This window comes from Sander lucioperca, chromosome 17, assembly GCF_008315115.2.
Source record: "Sander lucioperca isolate FBNREF2018 chromosome 17, SLUC_FBN_1.2, whole genome shotgun sequence".
Lineage (NCBI taxonomy): Eukaryota > Metazoa > Chordata > Actinopteri > Perciformes > Percidae > Sander > Sander lucioperca.
This window is the reverse complement of record NC_050189.1, coordinates 7,298,662-7,316,872: the sequence shown is the minus strand read 5'-3', so window position 1 is coordinate 7,316,872 and position 18,211 is coordinate 7,298,662. Positions and strand designations below refer to the sequence as shown.

General features: G+C 37.1%; 1 protein-coding gene and 1 long non-coding RNA gene across 2 annotated transcripts in view; one reads left to right on the top strand and one right to left on the bottom strand.

Moving 5' to 3' along the window:
* Positions 1–597: 597 nt before the first annotated feature.
* Positions 598–1,077, top strand: LOC116053413. The gene is made up of 2 exons (XR_004105824.2): positions 598–770; positions 843–1,077. It is a non-coding gene; the product is annotated as an uncharacterized LOC116053413 (long non-coding RNA).
* An 811-nt stretch (positions 1,078–1,888) lies between these two features.
* The window catches only part of LOC116053412 (astrocytic phosphoprotein PEA-15), a 56,002-nt gene continuing 39,679 nt past the window's right edge, over positions 1,889–18,211 (bottom strand). Inside the window, exons 2-4 of the mRNA XM_031304529.2 lie at positions 11,774–11,948; positions 11,011–11,166; positions 1,889–8,927 (exon numbers count right to left, since the gene is read on the bottom strand). Coding sequence (XP_031160389.1) covers positions 8,863–8,927; positions 11,011–11,166; positions 11,774–11,945 — 393 coding nt within the window. The 5' untranslated portion in view covers positions 11,946–11,948 and the 3' untranslated portion in view covers positions 1,889–8,862. The remainder of the gene's footprint in view (positions 8,928–11,010; positions 11,167–11,773; positions 11,949–18,211) is intronic.

Below are 18,211 nucleotides of genomic sequence, written 5' to 3'. Positions count from 1 at the left end.
TACAGACAGATATGTACAGCTGACTGTGAATGCCAGCTAAAGTAATACATATTTACTTGCAGCAGTATCGTTTTATTGGAAATGCTTACAAGGATTTCCGTAAAGGGTGGGGAGCTTGATTTGATCTATGAAATGTTGGTGACAGTTCACGCAAAGAATTTACTATAATGCACTTTCAGTTTAGTTTCCTTTAACCCGCACAAGGAAACCTAACAATGCAATCTTTCACTTTGACAACAGTTAATTTCTGTAGTGATTTAAACCTGTTCATCAGGTTTCACCAGAGATGGATTATTTGTCTGTTGTTGACTCAGGGCTTTGCACAGATACTTTACAATTCAAATGGAAAGTTTCGCTTGATAAATGGACTACTTATACTTACTTACTTGATAAATTGAGCTCATTTTATTTTTGTATGTTATGGATGGCTGCAACAAATGATTATTTTAAAGATTAATCTGGTACAAGTACCTCAAATTTAGAGAGTAGAGGTACTTAGTTACATTCCAATATGTTATCTTTAGGTTTTGTAACGTCTCAACCATCTTTGAAAGAAAGCAAGTTCACACAGTATAGGTTAGCAAATATATTTTAATATATAATATTTATATTCATTTTAGCACAATGACAAAATGGCATAATTTCAGTTGTCTCATTTAAATCATGACAAAAAGCCACCCCTCAATACATTTGTTTCAATAATACCTCATATCATATTTTGTTGCAGTCATTGCAAAATGAAAAATGAATCCTAAAGCACTTCTTGTTCCGTGAGAGGAAAACCTTAGCAGAAGTTTCTAACAGCATTGAGCCCATGGCATCCAACGGGGTTATTTCATGAGCTATGGGAAAATGTAAAAATGGATGTTATGACGTTCTTCTCTGTATTAAGCACAGTGTCACATCCTCCAACACCACATCAGTTTTTTTTGTCACTGGGACAGCACTGGATCACTTCACTGACTCAAACCAAATTAAACTGTGTGCACATTATCTAACAGCTTTAAATCTAAATAATCACACTTGTTAAAGAGCAATAAGTCTGACAAACATAATGGACTGGATTGACAATGTGGGGAAAAAAAACATACCTGTCACTTGCTACACCGTTTGAAGCACATTACAAAATATCAAGCAGAAGACGAGAGAAAACATCCCACTGGCTGACTCTTAAGGCAGAGACACACAGGGCAGTGGTTTAAATGTATAGTTCAAATGTTCACATTTTCTGATATTAATCAATATGAATTCAGTTATCAGCGGAAAATGACATTTCAATTCAAAACCCTGCAGGTGCATTTTGGGAAAATCTCTGCTACTTGGAAAACTGTCCACCCTCAAAGTCACTGAAATAATTTGTATAATACTAACACATAATTTTCAAGTCCTGTCTGACGCCTCTGTAAATACCTAAATTCTTCCCATTGTAAATCAAAACTTAAACTGCACCACAGGAATGTTTTTCAGTTAAACCTACAGTAACAAAGATCAGATTGCAGTTGAAAACACAACACCTCAAAATAGCCTCTATTGTCCACTGCTGCAAAAACGCACACACTTAAAGTGACCATCTGAAATAAAGATTGATCACCACAAACATCATTAGACATTGCTTAATGTTAAGCATCGCATGATTTCATATTTATCCACCCGAGCAATTTGCAACTGAATCAAGTTGGCACTTTTACCCACTATGTGAAAGCTTGCTTTTTTATTGTGCATGAAATGTAAACTTTATTTGTCAAATTGAAAAGAAAACCTTTTTTTGCTTTGCAGCTCTAGAGAAAAGTAAGTAGGTGTGGTTAAAAATCTTGAGCACAATATTTAGGAACTTAATGTGACTTACACTCTTCCTGTGATGTCTAAAAGGTGCCAAGGAAAACACAAAAACATTTGCACAACTTTATATGATGCAACTCTGACCAGACATTCAGCATTCCTAACATTAACACACCTTACGATCATTAACTACATTTTACAGCATTCTTGTGCAAGTCCTGCCACATTCAAAAATATATTGACTAGATGCAGAGGGGAGGCATCTTGGACACACACCAGAGATGTTTATGAAAGTATGAACCTACATACAGTATTACTCTCTGATCACATCTCAAACAGCTACAACCACCCAGACTATTCACACTACTCTACCCAGCACATAGTTACCTCTTCACTCTATTACTTCATCCATGCACCCTTTAACCATTCACTAACACCTTCCTTTAAAAATAAAAATAGCAAATAAAACTATGGAGCCAATATTGAATAGATAAACAGTAGGCCCTACACTATGAAATAAAAAAAATATATGAATACATTGTGTAAAATAAATCCATAAAATAATAAATTGTGAAGTAATTTAAGAAACGTATTCAAGCTCAACTTCATTATAATAATACATTTCATATTAAAGTTTTATTCAATTTCATTATATACATTCTTACTTCAAAATGCCCTTTCAGCTCAACAACTGCTACCAAATTTAGCCAGTTAGCTCATGATAGCTAGAGTAACAAGTAATTCTGATTAAATTAACTAGAAGCTGCTGCTCTTAATAAACACAGCACATTAACTATAAGCTTTTATTCCGCTTAGCATGGCTGTACATGCTAGCTATCTAACTGGCTAGCTAGGCTGGGTTGTTTAGCAGTATTTAGCAACTAGCTCCAGTTCAAGCTCTAGGCAAGAATGACTACAGTCTTTTTGTTCTTCTAGTTAGTTAGCTGGCTATAGGTAGGTAGCATGTGGAGCTTGTTAAGCTAAATAAAATGTTAGTTTCAGTGTCTATGTACTGCCTTTATTTACAGTTGGACAGAATCTGTATTACTTTGACATTTTGCTCTAGCTAACATAAGCTAAGTGGCTAAGGCTTTGGTTGTTGAGCTTCTTTGCTCAACAACGATTGCTAAATTAATTATTTTACACAATTTATTCATGTGACTATTTTTTAGAATTACTTATTTATTCATCTAACATCAAACCCTTTGGGGCTCCATACAAACTAGAGGGACTGCTTATTGTTTTTATATCCAATGGGTTATCTTTTTATAAAGTGAGTAGAATCAGAAAATACTTTTCATGAAAACACTGCTAACAATCTGGTAATAAAGGCTGTACTCTACAAATCAGGGGTCAACATTTCTTAAACTTTCTACACGCACACCTAGCCCAACATTTCAAGACGATACTCTTTACATTTCCTGCTCTTGGTGCAATGTGCAAGTGACAACATGTCTCATATGGACAAAAAGGCAGATTACCACTTTGTGACTGCTTTTATCTTTTGTCATGATTCGGAAACTCTGAATAAAATCATTTTCACGAGCGGTGACCACGACACATCTGATCAAATACGACACAGTGAAACATAATATGTTACATATCAGTAAATACAATGAAATGAATATCACTTTTTTTGTTGTTGTAAAATCATCACCCAAAGGCAAAACAGCAAAACGTGAATGAAGATAATAACATGAATTATAAAAGTGTTGCTTAACATTAGATAAGCAACACGTTTTCACCCTCTTGATTTGTTTCCAGTTAGTTAAACAAAATCAGGGGACATAAAAACAACAATATATAGGCATAAATAAATTAATCAAGTTCAAAACAAACAGTGATATATATTCAAAATACATATTTACAACATAATAAAATGAAGAAAAAAACAACAACAAACAACAGTCTTATTAAGGGAAAATTATACTTTTGTTTGAATCAATTTTAATTAACGGTTAGCATTACATGCTGAATACCTTCACACAATATCTGCCTCTTCATTTCCTACTTCATCTATAATCCTGTATTGGTTATAATCAGGTATTAACATTAAATACTTACATATTTTAGTAGGTTTATACTTTTGCAGCATTTACTAAGTTGATATGTACTTGGTATAAGGAAATCCAAATTTGACATCATTTGTGACTGATATGTTGGTATATTATGTGCCGATTGGCTACCGAAAACGCTAAGCAATGCCAAACATATAATCCACCTGGTGATGAAGTCAGAGGGGCTTTGCCACGGTTACCACGGTGACATTTATGGGTGTTGACTTTAGAGGAGTAGGAAACAGGAAATGGATGTTAAAAAATATAAAACAAATAGAGAAGGGTGCATCACAGCCACATTTTGATGCTGACAGAACTTTTAACACTCCAGTGAATACAACCAGGAGAATCTAGAGCATCTCTCAGCTTGATTTTTTTTCTTCTTTTTTGATGTTTACAGATATTGCATGGACAAACTACTGACAAACTACCATACAATTGTTAACATGAGTCCACTGCCTACTGAAATTCTGAGAGAGAAAAAAACAAAAGTCACTTGGTCACATACGTCTAAATTCACAAGTTGCTATTCAAAAACATTTCAAATAAAAAGAGAAGATAAAAGAAAATACAATGGCCCAAATCCTCCCTTGCTGATATTTTGAACAATTACGGAAACGCATGCTACGATCTGCATGTTGGTTTGTAAAGTCAACAAAGCTCTTCACTGAAAATGGGGAGTGGCAATCTGTGTTCAATAAACATCCATTTTAACGCAGGTAAGGACCATTACCCACAGGTCATAGCAGTAAGTTCAACTGCCTCCCTTTGCCTGACAATATGCTCTCAGTTCAGCTCTGTGATAAATGCAGTATAGTCATACTTTGTGTTCAATAGGCTCAAGCTATAGGAGGGCAGTAACCGCTTCACTTGGGGTCAGGCCTAACAAAGGCTAGTCTGGACGCTGAAGGGAAGATCCACCCGGAAACACTCTGACACTGTTATACATTATCAATCTGAAATATCAGTACCTGGATATAGGATATATTTTATGATTAAGTGCTGCATTCTACAGTTTTTTGTATGGCATTTGGTAATACCTTCACTAAGCATGCGTTATGGCTCAATTTGAATTTTAATCTACACTCGGAGACGCTTGAGCGATTCATTTCTCCCTGTATGTTAAAAGTCGGTGCAAAACTACAAAAACACAAAGTTTAAAATAAGCCCTTTCTCTTTGATTCTTAAGGGACAAAAACTTATAGAAAAAAACTACTGGCTGCACTTAGGCACAGTGGTGCTTTAAGCTAAATGCTAACCTCAGCACACTAACATGTTCACAATAACAAAGCTAATATGCTGATGATTAGCATCCTGGGATAATAATTACCATGTTTGCCATCTAAGTTTAGCGTATTAGTATGCTAACACGCTAACATTTGCTAATTTGCGCCAAACACAAAGTATGAATGATTGGAGTGTTATTAGTCTTGCAAGAATTTAGTCATAAACTAATATAAATAAAAACCTGATGATGGCACTAGATGAAAAGTCAGAGGAATCACTAAGGTTATTATAATTCAGCCTAACAGGGCCATGAATTTCTGTACCAAATTTCATGGCAATCCATCCAATAATTGTTGAGACATTTTACACTGAAAAGCAAACGTCAACCTGTTTGTTGTGCTGGAGGAAAGATCAGGGGATCACCAAAGTCATCAGGATTTACTCTCTGGCGACCATAAATGTGTGTACCAAATGTCATGGCAATCAATCCAAAAGTTGTTGAGATATTTTAGTCTGAACTGCAAAATGGGCCCATATAGCATAAAGAACAGTGTTCAGGTATTTAAGGGTGGACTATTCCTTTAACAGTACAATAAAAAGCTTGATCTGGCTTAGATTAACTGGATGTTTTATGCAAAGAAACATGTTGACGGTTTGTAAACGTCGCCACACAATTGCAGGCATTAAAAGACTATTGAGTGTTTGCTTTGATTTATAGTCTGTCTAACAAGTTTATTTCCTAGTTCTAAACAGTGAACATTGGGTAACAAGCATATATTTTCTTTCCCCAAACTGCACACTTTCGTCTTATCAACTGCCACTCAGCACGTCTGTCATGCAGATTCAACACAAGAATATCAAGTTCTAGTCAAACGCCCTGACTTGTCTCAATTGAAGAGTTCAGTTCTTTAGATTAAGTGATTTGTTAGGAGGATATGTTACAGTGCAAAGTTCTCCTACAGACGTAAATGCATAGGATACAAATCAGTCCAACACTACAATATACGGCGAGCAATAAAAAAGAGAGAGAGAAAAAAAACCAGATCACAGAAACAGTGATCAAAATAAAAGTCTTGGTCGTTGGCACTGGGGTCTGGAGTGGAGCAGGGCTGGGAGAAATGACTAGTCGTACACTGATAGATTTTTATGTTGTTGGTTCATTTTTTGGATCCTACAGCTTTGATAACAACAAAGATGGGGGCAGAAACAGACCAACAGACTAGTCCTTAGCAAATTTCAGAATAAAAGCACTCTTTAAAAGTGAGAGCCGTTTTGATTAACTTGATGTGTGTGCCGGCGTCTGTCTCCGCTTTTACACACAAACACACACAATCACTCACAGTTGTTAAAAATTTTGGGGTAAACACAAAGTCCGCTAAGGCTTTAATGCGGGGGGAAAAAGAGACACAGTGTTCAAAAGAGCAGTTATTATAGTTTAGTTTCAACAGTCTTGCTAGCTATGTTGGTGCATGGCGGTAATGGCACAGTCAGTGGGTTATGATCCTTCGTCACAATCTACTTTATGTACACTTTGTTAAAATGACATGTTTTATTATCACATGCCACATTGTCTTTCTGACCTTTTCTTTCACTTTGATTTGCATTTACGTTTATTTCCAGAGGCCATAGTTTAACCCCTCATACAGGGAAAAATCACAAGCTGGTCAGTTACTTTCTGTGCAACAAATGAAATGGCAAGAAAGGGGTGTAAGCAAGTTTAGTGTTTGTCTCTTTATGTGTCACACAACACAACATTTCCACGCAGTAAATATAATACCCAATATGATCTCTCAAAATATACTTTTCTAATGTAGTCCAAATTGATGTACTTTAAGTGCTTAAGTGTTTTTCACCTCAATTTCCGATTAGATAAAATCAGGGTCTTTAGTTACAAAAACCAGACATGGTGAAATTGAACGTACAGTGGAAATTTGAGTGTCCTCTATGGAACACACACTGCAGGTCAATATATTATTTCTGCTATATTTTCTTCTAATATATTATTTGTATATTTACATCTCTAGCCAGCTCATACAACAGACTTTCATGCTATCTGGTCCCCTTGATGAAAAGAGAACCTATGGACAGGGAACATCCATAGTATAGAAATAATTGCTTTACCTTTCCCATCTAAATGTTCTCTAAATATATCTTGCTATGATTATAAGCTAAAGGCAAATATTGGCTTTTCCTATGAAAATCAACTTTAAATATATTCTTCTAAAATATTAGTTTTTTTTCTTTTGCTCTTGAAATATGATATCATTATCTGTGTAAGAGTAAAGGGAATGCATACAGAACCTCCAGCTGAGAACAGTGACTGTCCTGGCCTTTAAGTTTGACTTACAGTTTAGTTTCAAATACAGCGGCCTCATGGCAAAAGAGGCAAAAGATGGTAACTTGGTGTAATTATTTTTTAATGAACTATACAGACTTTAAAGGAATAGTCTGACATTTTGGAAAATCTTTTCATTTGCCTTTTTGCTGCGAGTTCAATGAGAAGATCACTATTAATCTTATGTAATATGAAGCGGTTAGCTGAGCAGATTGGCTTAGCACAAAGACGAGAAATTTCTGGCCAGCTATGTCCAAAGGAAACAAAATCTTCCAACCAGCACCTCAAAAAACTAATTAACAAAAAATATCTCATTAATTTAATCCCTATATTAACCCAAGTTTAAAAACAAGGCTAGCTGTTTCCGGTCTTTATGCTAAAATAAGCTAAGCTAAGCTAAGCTGTAGCTTCATATTTAAAAGACAGACATGAATGTGGTATCTTTGTTCTCAACCTAGTCACAGCAAAACAGTGAATACACGTCTGTTGAACTATCCCTTTCACATTTCAAACACACCTGAACTATTAATGCAGCTACACACTAAAACAAGCACCCTCACAGAAACAAACCAGAGTCATATATGTGAGATTTAGATACGTTTTAAATTTCTTTTTTTAATAAGTGTTAACTTTTGCTGCAGTTTTGTTTTTAAAATACTTTTTGATAATGTAAACTATGTATTTAAAATGTGTTTGGCTGTTTTGCAATTTCTAATTCAATTTTAAAAACAATTAAGCAACTGCTGAACTACGTTCATAGTCACAGTCATAGTTAAGTATCATTGTACTGTACATACAATGCATTCCCAGCTTAATTGTTTCTATGGTTACCTATCAGCTTTCTGACATTTTTAGAAGGTCTGAAAAAATTAAACTTTGCCATTTCACTTTGTTGTTATGTTTCGAACGCAGGGTTTGTAGTTTTAAACTCTTCATGGCTGGATGTAGTCTTTGTCTTAACAATAACAACCTTCACTGGCATGCACACACTCAGACAGACGGTTGCATACAGTAAGCACAGCATCACAGATTGAACAGTGTTTACAGATTACACTCATTCTAAACTGACCCATTCAGCATTTGAATCAAGGGTAGACTTTGGCGCTCTCTCTCTCTCTCTCTCTCTCTCCTTACACACATACACTGTTCGTCCGTCTCCAGATTACGTCTTCTAATGTCTCTTTTTCGCAGCTTCCCGCCTCCCCTCAGCTTGGAAAGAGGCTGCATCGCTACGATCTGATTGGTTGCTTGGTTGGTGGCTGCCTGCGCGGTTCTGTGTTAGTGCAAGGATGGTGCTTGGCTGGATGTGTGTGTGTGTGTGTGTGTGTGTGTGTGTGTGTGTGTGTGTGTGTGAGGGTAGAGTGAAGTAGGGGAGTGATGGGGTTGGTCATAAACGGTTGGTCGGTTGATTGGAGTGCCAGGAGTGAAGAAATCAAGGTGCAAAGATCAGGGTGTGTCGCGATCTCACACTTTTTTAGGAGGCGGGGCCAACTTGATGATCTCATCTTCAGAGGGCTGGCGGATGATGTCTTTTAGGGGGGAGGGGTTGGAAAAAGAAGGTAGAGAGAGACAGAGAGAAATAATAAGAAATCTATACTTTAAACAAAAAAAGATGTAGCCAAAGTAGAGTAGAGCACGTCGCACCGGGAAACGATTCATGCATGCAATCCATCTTTTTGTATGTCATTGATATCAGTCTCCTTACACAGTATCAGAGCTGTATAAGGCAGCATTCGTACAGCTGCTGCTTCACATTAAACGTGTTAAACAGGCAAAACACAGGGTGGCTTTTATTGTGAAGCAGTCAGAGGAAACAACAGTGTACCTGTATTTATCACCGATGTTAGCACTGACTGAACATTCATAAAAAATGCATCTACCAAACAAAAACGACTGCTGATTTATATTAGGCACTTTGAGTTGCATTTCATGGATGGAAGTTGCTGTATACATTTTTTTTTACTATTATTCTAATTCAAAATAAAATACATTCATTTTAGACAAAAAAAATCAAAAGACTGGAGCTCTGAGCATATTATTTATAGTACATGGACACTAACTTTGTCATTAAAAATCATGTTCAATATTACAAGCAGAGCTGAATATTGAACCTCAGTGCTTTTTGTATTGAAAACTGCAAAGTTATTTTATGTCAAAGACCACATGGGAAAATACATTCAGTCTTCCGCTCTGTCCGAGTATATCTCATATTCTTTTTATTATGAATCATTTTATTCATTCCTCAAGCAAGATGCACAAAGTGCCCTCCAAAGTTGGGAAGATAAAACACAATGACAGGACATAAGCAGCCTTAAAACAGCAGTACGGGATAAAAATAAAGCAATGCATATTAATATGACATAGTATAAGACTAAATATATAATCCGTGTAAAAACCTAAATCACAGTCAAAGTTAGTTTAGTGCACATGACATACAAATGATGCTTCCTGAATAGAACTGAGCTAAACAGACATTAAATCATTTTAACAGTAGAGCAATTTTTTTTTTTTCTTTGACCACTGCACGCGTTTTTATGTTGTTTTAAATCAACCTGGCTGTAAGCTAAATTTCCCCTGTGAACTGAACCGAGCTACAAAGAAAGTTGTAGTGAAGAAAGAAATAATGGTAGCAAAAAGCAGGTTGAGAGAGGAGGAAAAAAACATTTTATTGCAATGTGACCCTCCTCTTATGTATTATTTCAATCTTTATTTACACCAGAAGGAAACTGATATAAAATACATAATTAAACCAGAATATATGTAAGATAAAGTAAAGATGCTTTAAAATAACAATTCATAAAAAGGAAATGACTGTTCAGAATTAGATGCTTTGTCATTACAGCATTAATCCAGACCATGTTTACGCATGTTTCCTAAATTTGTACACAGTTGGCCTGCAAATTATTAATAATGTTATATGAATATGACAGTTTGTAGCCCTTTGTAAACACAAAATGCCCTCAAATAGAGTACTCAAAAGTAGAATCTTAAATGTATGACAAATATGATGATTGCCTGCAATGTTTTGTTTGTTTTAACTAAAACTAAAACTATTCACAAAAAATGGTTTAATATCACGTTATCAAGTTTAATTGGTACGACTTATAATTTATTAGAATGTTTTTTCCTTGCAGCTCTTTGTCACAGTTTGTTTTTATGTTTTATTATGTCTACTGATTGTGACCAGTTCAAACAAAGGGTTTTTTTGTTGTCGTGAAAAAAGTACAATGAATTATTATTAATTATCCAGTAACTGGACAGTAACTCACAAGAAAAACAAAATGTTCTTCTGCTTTCCTATCCTGTTAATCATTTTACAATCACCTCAGAATGATCTTGCTACCACTTGTGGGAGTCCTGATACATAGGTTGGGAACCACTGAGGATAAGATGTTAAGGCAGTTTTCTGTTTAGCCATTAGGGGGCAGAACTCACCTACTACTACTACTTAGAACAGATTTGACACGCCAGGAGCTAATCAGAGTACCTCCTTTCAAGTCAAACATACGGAAATGTCTAAAAGAACTAATATCAGCCTGATACTCTAAACTGATATATAAAGCTAACCCTACATCTACATGTTCTAGAGATTAAGCTCAAAGAGTGGGCTACCTTTGTATTTCTTGGCTGAGGGGATGCGTGTGAGCTTGGTGTCGATCTCATCATCCTCAGAGATCTTGAGCACGGTGGTGCGGTACTCGATCACCCTCGTCAGCAGGTCTGGTCGCCGCGAAATCTCGAAGATGTGCTCGATGTACGACAGATTATCTGCATGAGAAGTGTTGTTTTTAGTGTTAGTTTACAGCAGGGGTCTTCAACATTTTTTAAGCCAAGGACCCCTTAGCTGAAAGAGAGACAGAGCAGGGACCCCCTGCATAGCAAGCATATTAAACTGGGCCTCCAATAACATGTAGGGTGGCCTAAAGCCTTCATACATACCTTTTCAGTGCATAGAACACTAAGTTATTAAAATAGTAATTCTTGGCATGATTTCATAAATCATGTTTTAATGTCTGTGGATGGCTACCTTACTTACTACCTTACTCATTAATATTTTTTTGTTGTAGCTAATATGTTTGTAGCCATGGTAAGACATTTTCATTTTTGAAAAAGCTTTCACACTTTAAATATAATTTGGTGGCCCCCTCTCTAATGACCACCTAGGGGTCCCGGACTCCCTGTTGAATATCTTTGGTTTACAGTATATCAGGCATGTCATACAGTTGATGTTTATTGGAAATACAAACAGGACAAATTAGTTTTCACCCAGGCAGATAAAATACAGTATATACAATAATCTGATTTATTTGATTTGAGTATTTGATTCATTCATTTGAAATGTGTAAAACACTTGTTCTCAATCGGTGTTTCTCACCTTGGGCCAGCTTGTCATTCTTCTCCAGGTAGCTGAACCACTCCTTGGAGGAAGTGATGTTGTTGCTCTGGTCCTCAGGAATGTCCTCCTTGCAGGCCGACTTGAGCTGCTCCAAGTCTTCGTTGGTGATGTTTTCAGACAGGTCGCTGAGCAGAGAGCTGTACTCCGCCATGGTCTGGTCAGAGACAGAGAGAAGGGAACCTGTTAGATATACTGAACAAAGTGATGCCAAAAGAGAACAGACAGTATAGGAGAGAAAGAAAAATATCCTACTGTTGTTAAATTCCTCAATGTGGAAACAGCCCAACTACTTCCCAGATTTCAGAATGGAAAGTTAGGAAATCTTAGCTAATGACAATAGCATACTGTCAGAGTGGGATGGAAAAGCACAAAGGCACTGAGAATAGATTATATTAAACAGGTCAATCCTCTCTCTTTGTATCTGAAAGAGGAGATTGACTGAAAAGACAGGACAGAACAAAACGGGACGAAACACTGTCTTGCGCCTAAATTAAGGCTGTCCCAAAGGGGGGATCTATAGCACTCAGTGAAGGACTTCAGTCAGCATTAGGCTTTCGTTTATTATACATGGATTGATCTTCAATTGAAGGACGGTGACAGTCTATATTTCTTTATTGTCAACCAATCTCATGAAAAGACCAAAACCAACTAAACCTATGAACAAGTATTGACTGAAATAGCTTGTTCCTTTGTGTCATAGACTTCCATTATTGTCCAAAAACAATTGCAAACACATCAATGAGCCACAGTGTTGCACTCAGTGACATGTTTCTACATTACAAAGAACATAGACACTGTAAAGTATTGAGAGATGGACTAAGGCATTGTTGGCTTTCCTCTTTTCATGGGATGTGTTGCCAATAAGAAACATATAGAATAACATTGGCCTTTTAAATGTTGTACCATCTACATGTATTAGCAAGTACAGTAAAACAGTTAGTTATTAGTTGCTTTTCATCAAATCAACTCAAGTTCTAATGAACATTTCTGTGTCTCCTTTTAGTGGACGTATTAAAGAAGACCATTTCTGTGCTGTTGTAGAAACACAATAGCCAGTATTCTGTGTATGTTGGAGGATAGGCAAGTCTACCCCTCAGTGTTTCTGCTATCATTTAGGTTCCCTTTGTTACCTTACATAAAAAAAATATTTAAGCAGGGATGTATATATATATATTTTAAATTTGGGGAAAAAAAAAAAAAATCAGATGGGTGCTTCCTACTTATAGGCCTCCTACTTGGACAAAAATAGAACATAGACAGCCCTGTATGCATACAAGATATTCTAATACATGGCAATACACTGGCTTGTTTTCAGATTTGGACCTGAGATGGGAACAGTGGTTTAAGGACTCAGTACATAGGCATGCAGCGGTTACGTATCAGGCTAGCGTTAATGAATGTGAGTTGTTAAGATTCCAGAGTTTAGGTTATCCTCACAAAGATAGGGTATTTGTCCCTGTGTGTGTGTGTGCACGAGTGTGTGGGAGTGTGTGTGTTGGCATGCGAGTTGTTCAGAAACAGGCAGTTGGCGACAAACAGACAAAAAAAGAACCACAGTGAGAAAGAAAGAAAGAAAGAAAGAAAGAGAAAAACAGACTGAGTGATTCAGACGTGTTGTGGGGCCGTCTGCTCTGTTCAGCTGCGTCAGTTTAGAAGAAGTAAAGAAAACACAGGCTTCAGATTGCAGCTCATTGCTCGGTTATTAACATACTTTGGTATGTAAAGTATTCATATGCATCTTTATATCTGGATAATCACAAATATCTGTGCACATTACTGTAAATATTATGGTAATATGCAAAATGTGAAAAAAACAAAACAAAAGAATATGTAATTTGTGCAGGAGATATATAAAATATACAATTATACAAAATCGACTGTTAGATCGAAATTTATTGGCAACAATAAGGATAAGCATTCCTTCTTTAAGTCCATTTTTAAGCAAAAACGTGAACATTTAGTGGTTCTACATTCCCCTCTAGTTCCAAATGCAAAAATATTTTTTTTTTAAGTCTTTTTAAGATATTTGAAGATATCACCTTGGACTCTGGGACTTTGTAATATACAATGTTTGATAGAATAAGCGATTCTGCTATTATTTATGTATTTATTATTTTCAATATTGATTGTGGAAACAAATATCCCTCACAACGCCTTTAAATGTCTTTGTTTTGTCCAGCCAACAGTGCAAAAGGCAGTTTACAACTAGATGAATATATATCCACTCATCAGAGATTATGGAATCAAAGAACATTTGTCATTTTTACACAGTTTTATGCTTGAAAATGTTTCTTTTTCTGTCTATCGACTAATGGTGGAGACATAGTGGGATGCCAATGACATAAACCAAAAACCAACTGGTGGTGCTGCTTCCAACATTTTCTACCTCGCATCCAATTAATTTGCTGCCTCAGGTTTTCCAAAGGCCTTGCTATCCCAACATCCTGGTGAGATTTTCCCCAGCCCTTAGTGAGTTTAACGAGGCAGGGGTTTAGCTATGAGGAAATGATTAAAGTCACCTAAAAAAAGCTGCATTTGAGCTGATTGGGATCCAGTGTCTTGCTCAGGGACACTTTGGCAACTTTAAGGAGCGATACAAGTCGCAGCAGGACTGCCTCCCTTCTACCCATCTCCTCTAACATAAGCTTCCCACAGCATAAACGTGAATCTGAACACATATCTCTTTCTGTGTCACCCCACCTCCCCAATCCCTGGCATCTATGCAGCTGGCGAGAGGCTGCCGCTCAATACAGTGCATCATAGGCACTGGCACAAAAATCTGTCTGCCTTTGATCCCCTCAGTCTCATCACAGATAAACACGGCGTGCAGAAAGCCCAAAAGAGGCTCTGTGGTGAGTGGTGTGACCTATATAATGGAGTTGCTGTTACCTGCAGCTACCACCAGAGGGCCCCCATTCTCTGTGGCGCAGTAGATGCTGTAGCGGCAGCTTAAGCATCTTATGGTGCAACAATGCTATCGTATTTAGCCTGCTCACAGGCACATATGGATAGGAGGGGATGCTTTCTAGTTGAGCAGCAGACCGTGAAAACATGATAGTAAAGTGATGGAAAAAAACTATGGTTTTATGACCTTATGCTTTCAAAAATACAGTTCAATTTGACACAGGAATAAAAAATGTGCATTTCCAGCTAATAACTGGTGACTAGATGAATAGGTCTACATGCTGTCCTGACAAACAGTGACAGGTCTTTTAGTCAGCATATAATGTATGGGATGCTGCAGTCCCACAGGCTGATTTTAAGGTCATGATTTGTTTGTCTGTTCTCTAATGGCTAATTGGTGGCATTTGGTTTGGTTTGTCTGATCCACGATCTCAGCCTCAGGGCGAGAGCACAATGATGACAGAGCGCTTTTACTGTGCATGTGGAGAGAGAGCGAGAGCAAAGAGAGAGCGAGAGAGCAAAGAGAGAGAGAGAGAGAGAGAGAGAGAGAGAGAGAGAGAGAGAGAGAGAGAGCAAGAGAGAGATATTTCAGTCTTAAATGTCACATTCATCTTATCTCTAACCAGAGCAACTTGCTCAATCAACACAAAGCGCTGCGTTGGAGAGAGCAGGGATATGCACCTTAACTTCAGTGAATACAACAAGGGTCTGAATTGTGTGTGTGTGCGAGCATTTTTGCATGTATTTGCGTGCACTCAAGTGAATGTGTGTTTTAACGCAATCACGAGCTTAGGAATTGTGTGTGTGTGATGGAGGGAGACAAAAAGGAGTAAGTGTGTGTGTGTGTGTGTGTGTGTGTGTGTGTGTGTGTGTGTGTCCCTGAGCCTCCTCTTTCGACCAAGGTCGCCCTGCCTGCTCTCTGTTTTGCACCACAATAGACTGGCACTGCTTTTGTGTACTTTTAGCAGAGAAGGGGGAACAAAAAAACAACAATGGATTGAGTGGCTACATTTAGTGTTTCTCTCTCCCACCGCCTCCCTCACATCGCTCCCTCTCACTGCCGCCTTTAACTCTTTCTTATCCACCAAGTAAAGATGTTTCTATTAAAATACTCAGTAATGGCAATGCTTTTTAAAAAAATTTAAAAAAAATGATATGCTATTTCTGTTTTTTTTTATTTTTTTTATTAATCATTTGTATTAACCATCTCTTGATAATATTTATGATTTCTTTGCCATTTTATCTTCGGTTCTCATTTGTTCTCTTCTAAAAAATATTTAAAATCAATACATCTATGTTTTTGCCATCAAGACAGAAAAATATGACAATAAATGACACCACCTAAAGTGCGTGATCTGCTATGATGGACCCAATGTATTAGTAATCACAGAGAGAGGCCACAGAAAGTCTGTTTCAGTACACATCCATTTCTGCAAAGGCCGACTACCATGCATCAGTGCTTTGTAAAAAGTTCTGAGAAAAAACAGAGCTATATATGCATTTTTAAATTCCTGTGCAACATGGTAGTCATGCTATAAGTAAAAGAGTTTGTGAAATCCCCTCCAACTAACGCTCCCCCCCATCCCCATCCCGTCTCTCTGGGACGGGCCTGACACTGCTTCCATACATAGAGACCCACTGTGCTTCGCATTCTCATGAACACAAACATGCTTTTGTCTGCTCGTTCCTCTGTCTCTGCTGCCTGTGCGTGTGTGAGTGTATGTGTGTGTCCTTAAATGTGGGAAAGAGAGAGAGAGAAAGAGTTGTCACTGAAATTATAATTACAAAGTCAAATTCAGCTATATATTAAATTGTTCAAGTAGTCTGAACAATAAAAGATGACCTAGAACAAAGAAAGAAAACAGGTTTTTGGGACGAGAAAAAACTTTACTACGTAAAGACTCTCCACTTTATAAATATATACTATTAATGCTGTATGTGTGTTTGGTTACATTTGGAAGTTTATTAGTGACAAAACAGCTTGATGAGCAGTAAATTAATTCAAGCTGTGAGCAATTCGCAAGGGAAAGAGTTGCACTTGTAAAAGGAGGTCTTCATGCTCAGTTTGAAATGTCAGTTTTCTCTTGCAGTTTTGGGGGAGCTTAGCAACTTTTTTCACACAGGCTTCTACAGGTTTATATTGTATCTCTTACAGTTTAAGTCTTTAAATGAATAGTTTGGGAAATACACTTATTTGTTTACTTGCAATAGCTGGAACTGAAAATAGCTAACCAGGCTCTTTCCAAGGGTAAAGAAATCCACCTGCCAGCATGTCTAAAGCTAACCAAGACTCCAAGTCAGTAGGCTCATTTCTCTCCACTTCCAGTTTTTATGCTCAGCTAAGCTAACCACGTCCTGGCTCTAGCTTCATATTTAGCATAGACATTATTCGGTAGACAGCGTTTAATAGGATGAAGCTTCCCTCTCTGGCCAAATCCAGCAATCCTCCTAACTGCAATGCTGAAAATAGTGCGTAAAGGAAATCCTGCAACTCAATCAAATCTGTTGACACAGCTCCTCTTGTCCTACTACATTTGCAGCTGAAATGCAAAGCAAGCCAACGTTTTTAACCATCATTGAATTTTGCTTGAATTGAAAAAAACTATACATTGTTTTGCTTCACTATGGGTGGTGATTAGCTAGCCACATTTCTGCAACTCAACACTGAGGGAAAATAAAAGTTTGTTTCTATTTTAAGCTGCAAAGCAAGTTGAAGCAGCCACGCTAAGCATGTGCGTTTATTTTTCAATACTTAAAAAATGTCCATTGCAATTTATGGTGCATCTTGGCTGCACATGTCAGCATGTAGAGTTTGGAACCTTTAAAGACAAAAAAAGAAGCTTGAATTACTTTTGCATTCGTTCTGTAGTTTCGTCATTAATAAACTTCCATAGATCCTCAAGGCGTGAATGGATGCCAAGCAGTCTTTTTCCACTCCGTGACTAAACTGTTAACCCCCCACCACCCCATCAACTATAGTCTGCTTTACATTGTGCAATCAGGCCATTATTCATCCAGACGAGACCCACTGTTTTCCCTATACCAATCTTTTTCCCCTCCTTTTTTTTTTTTACACTTTCTTGTCTCTATTCCTGTTAGATCCTTTCTCTCATTTCTGTCTTGAAATGTGCAACAGCATTCAAACACAGAATGATGGCACAAACATATGCTGCAGCAGACTATATATATATATATATATATATATATATATATATATATATATATATTCTATATGAATGCAGTGTTGAGGCGGGGTGTGTACAAATAAAGATAATGCAAGTACAAATGTGGAAGACCCAGGTCTGAAAGCTGTGACGATATCTGCCGAGTCCTCGAGCACTTACAGAGATCAAATCTATTTTTTTATTTTCCATTATACGCCTCATATTATACAACACTTCACTATTCACTTTCCATTTTCAATTGCCCTTACAATGAACCTGCTGAGTCCATCTTTTACACACACATATACATACAGACGTACAGTACATATATATCACAACCTCCAAAATG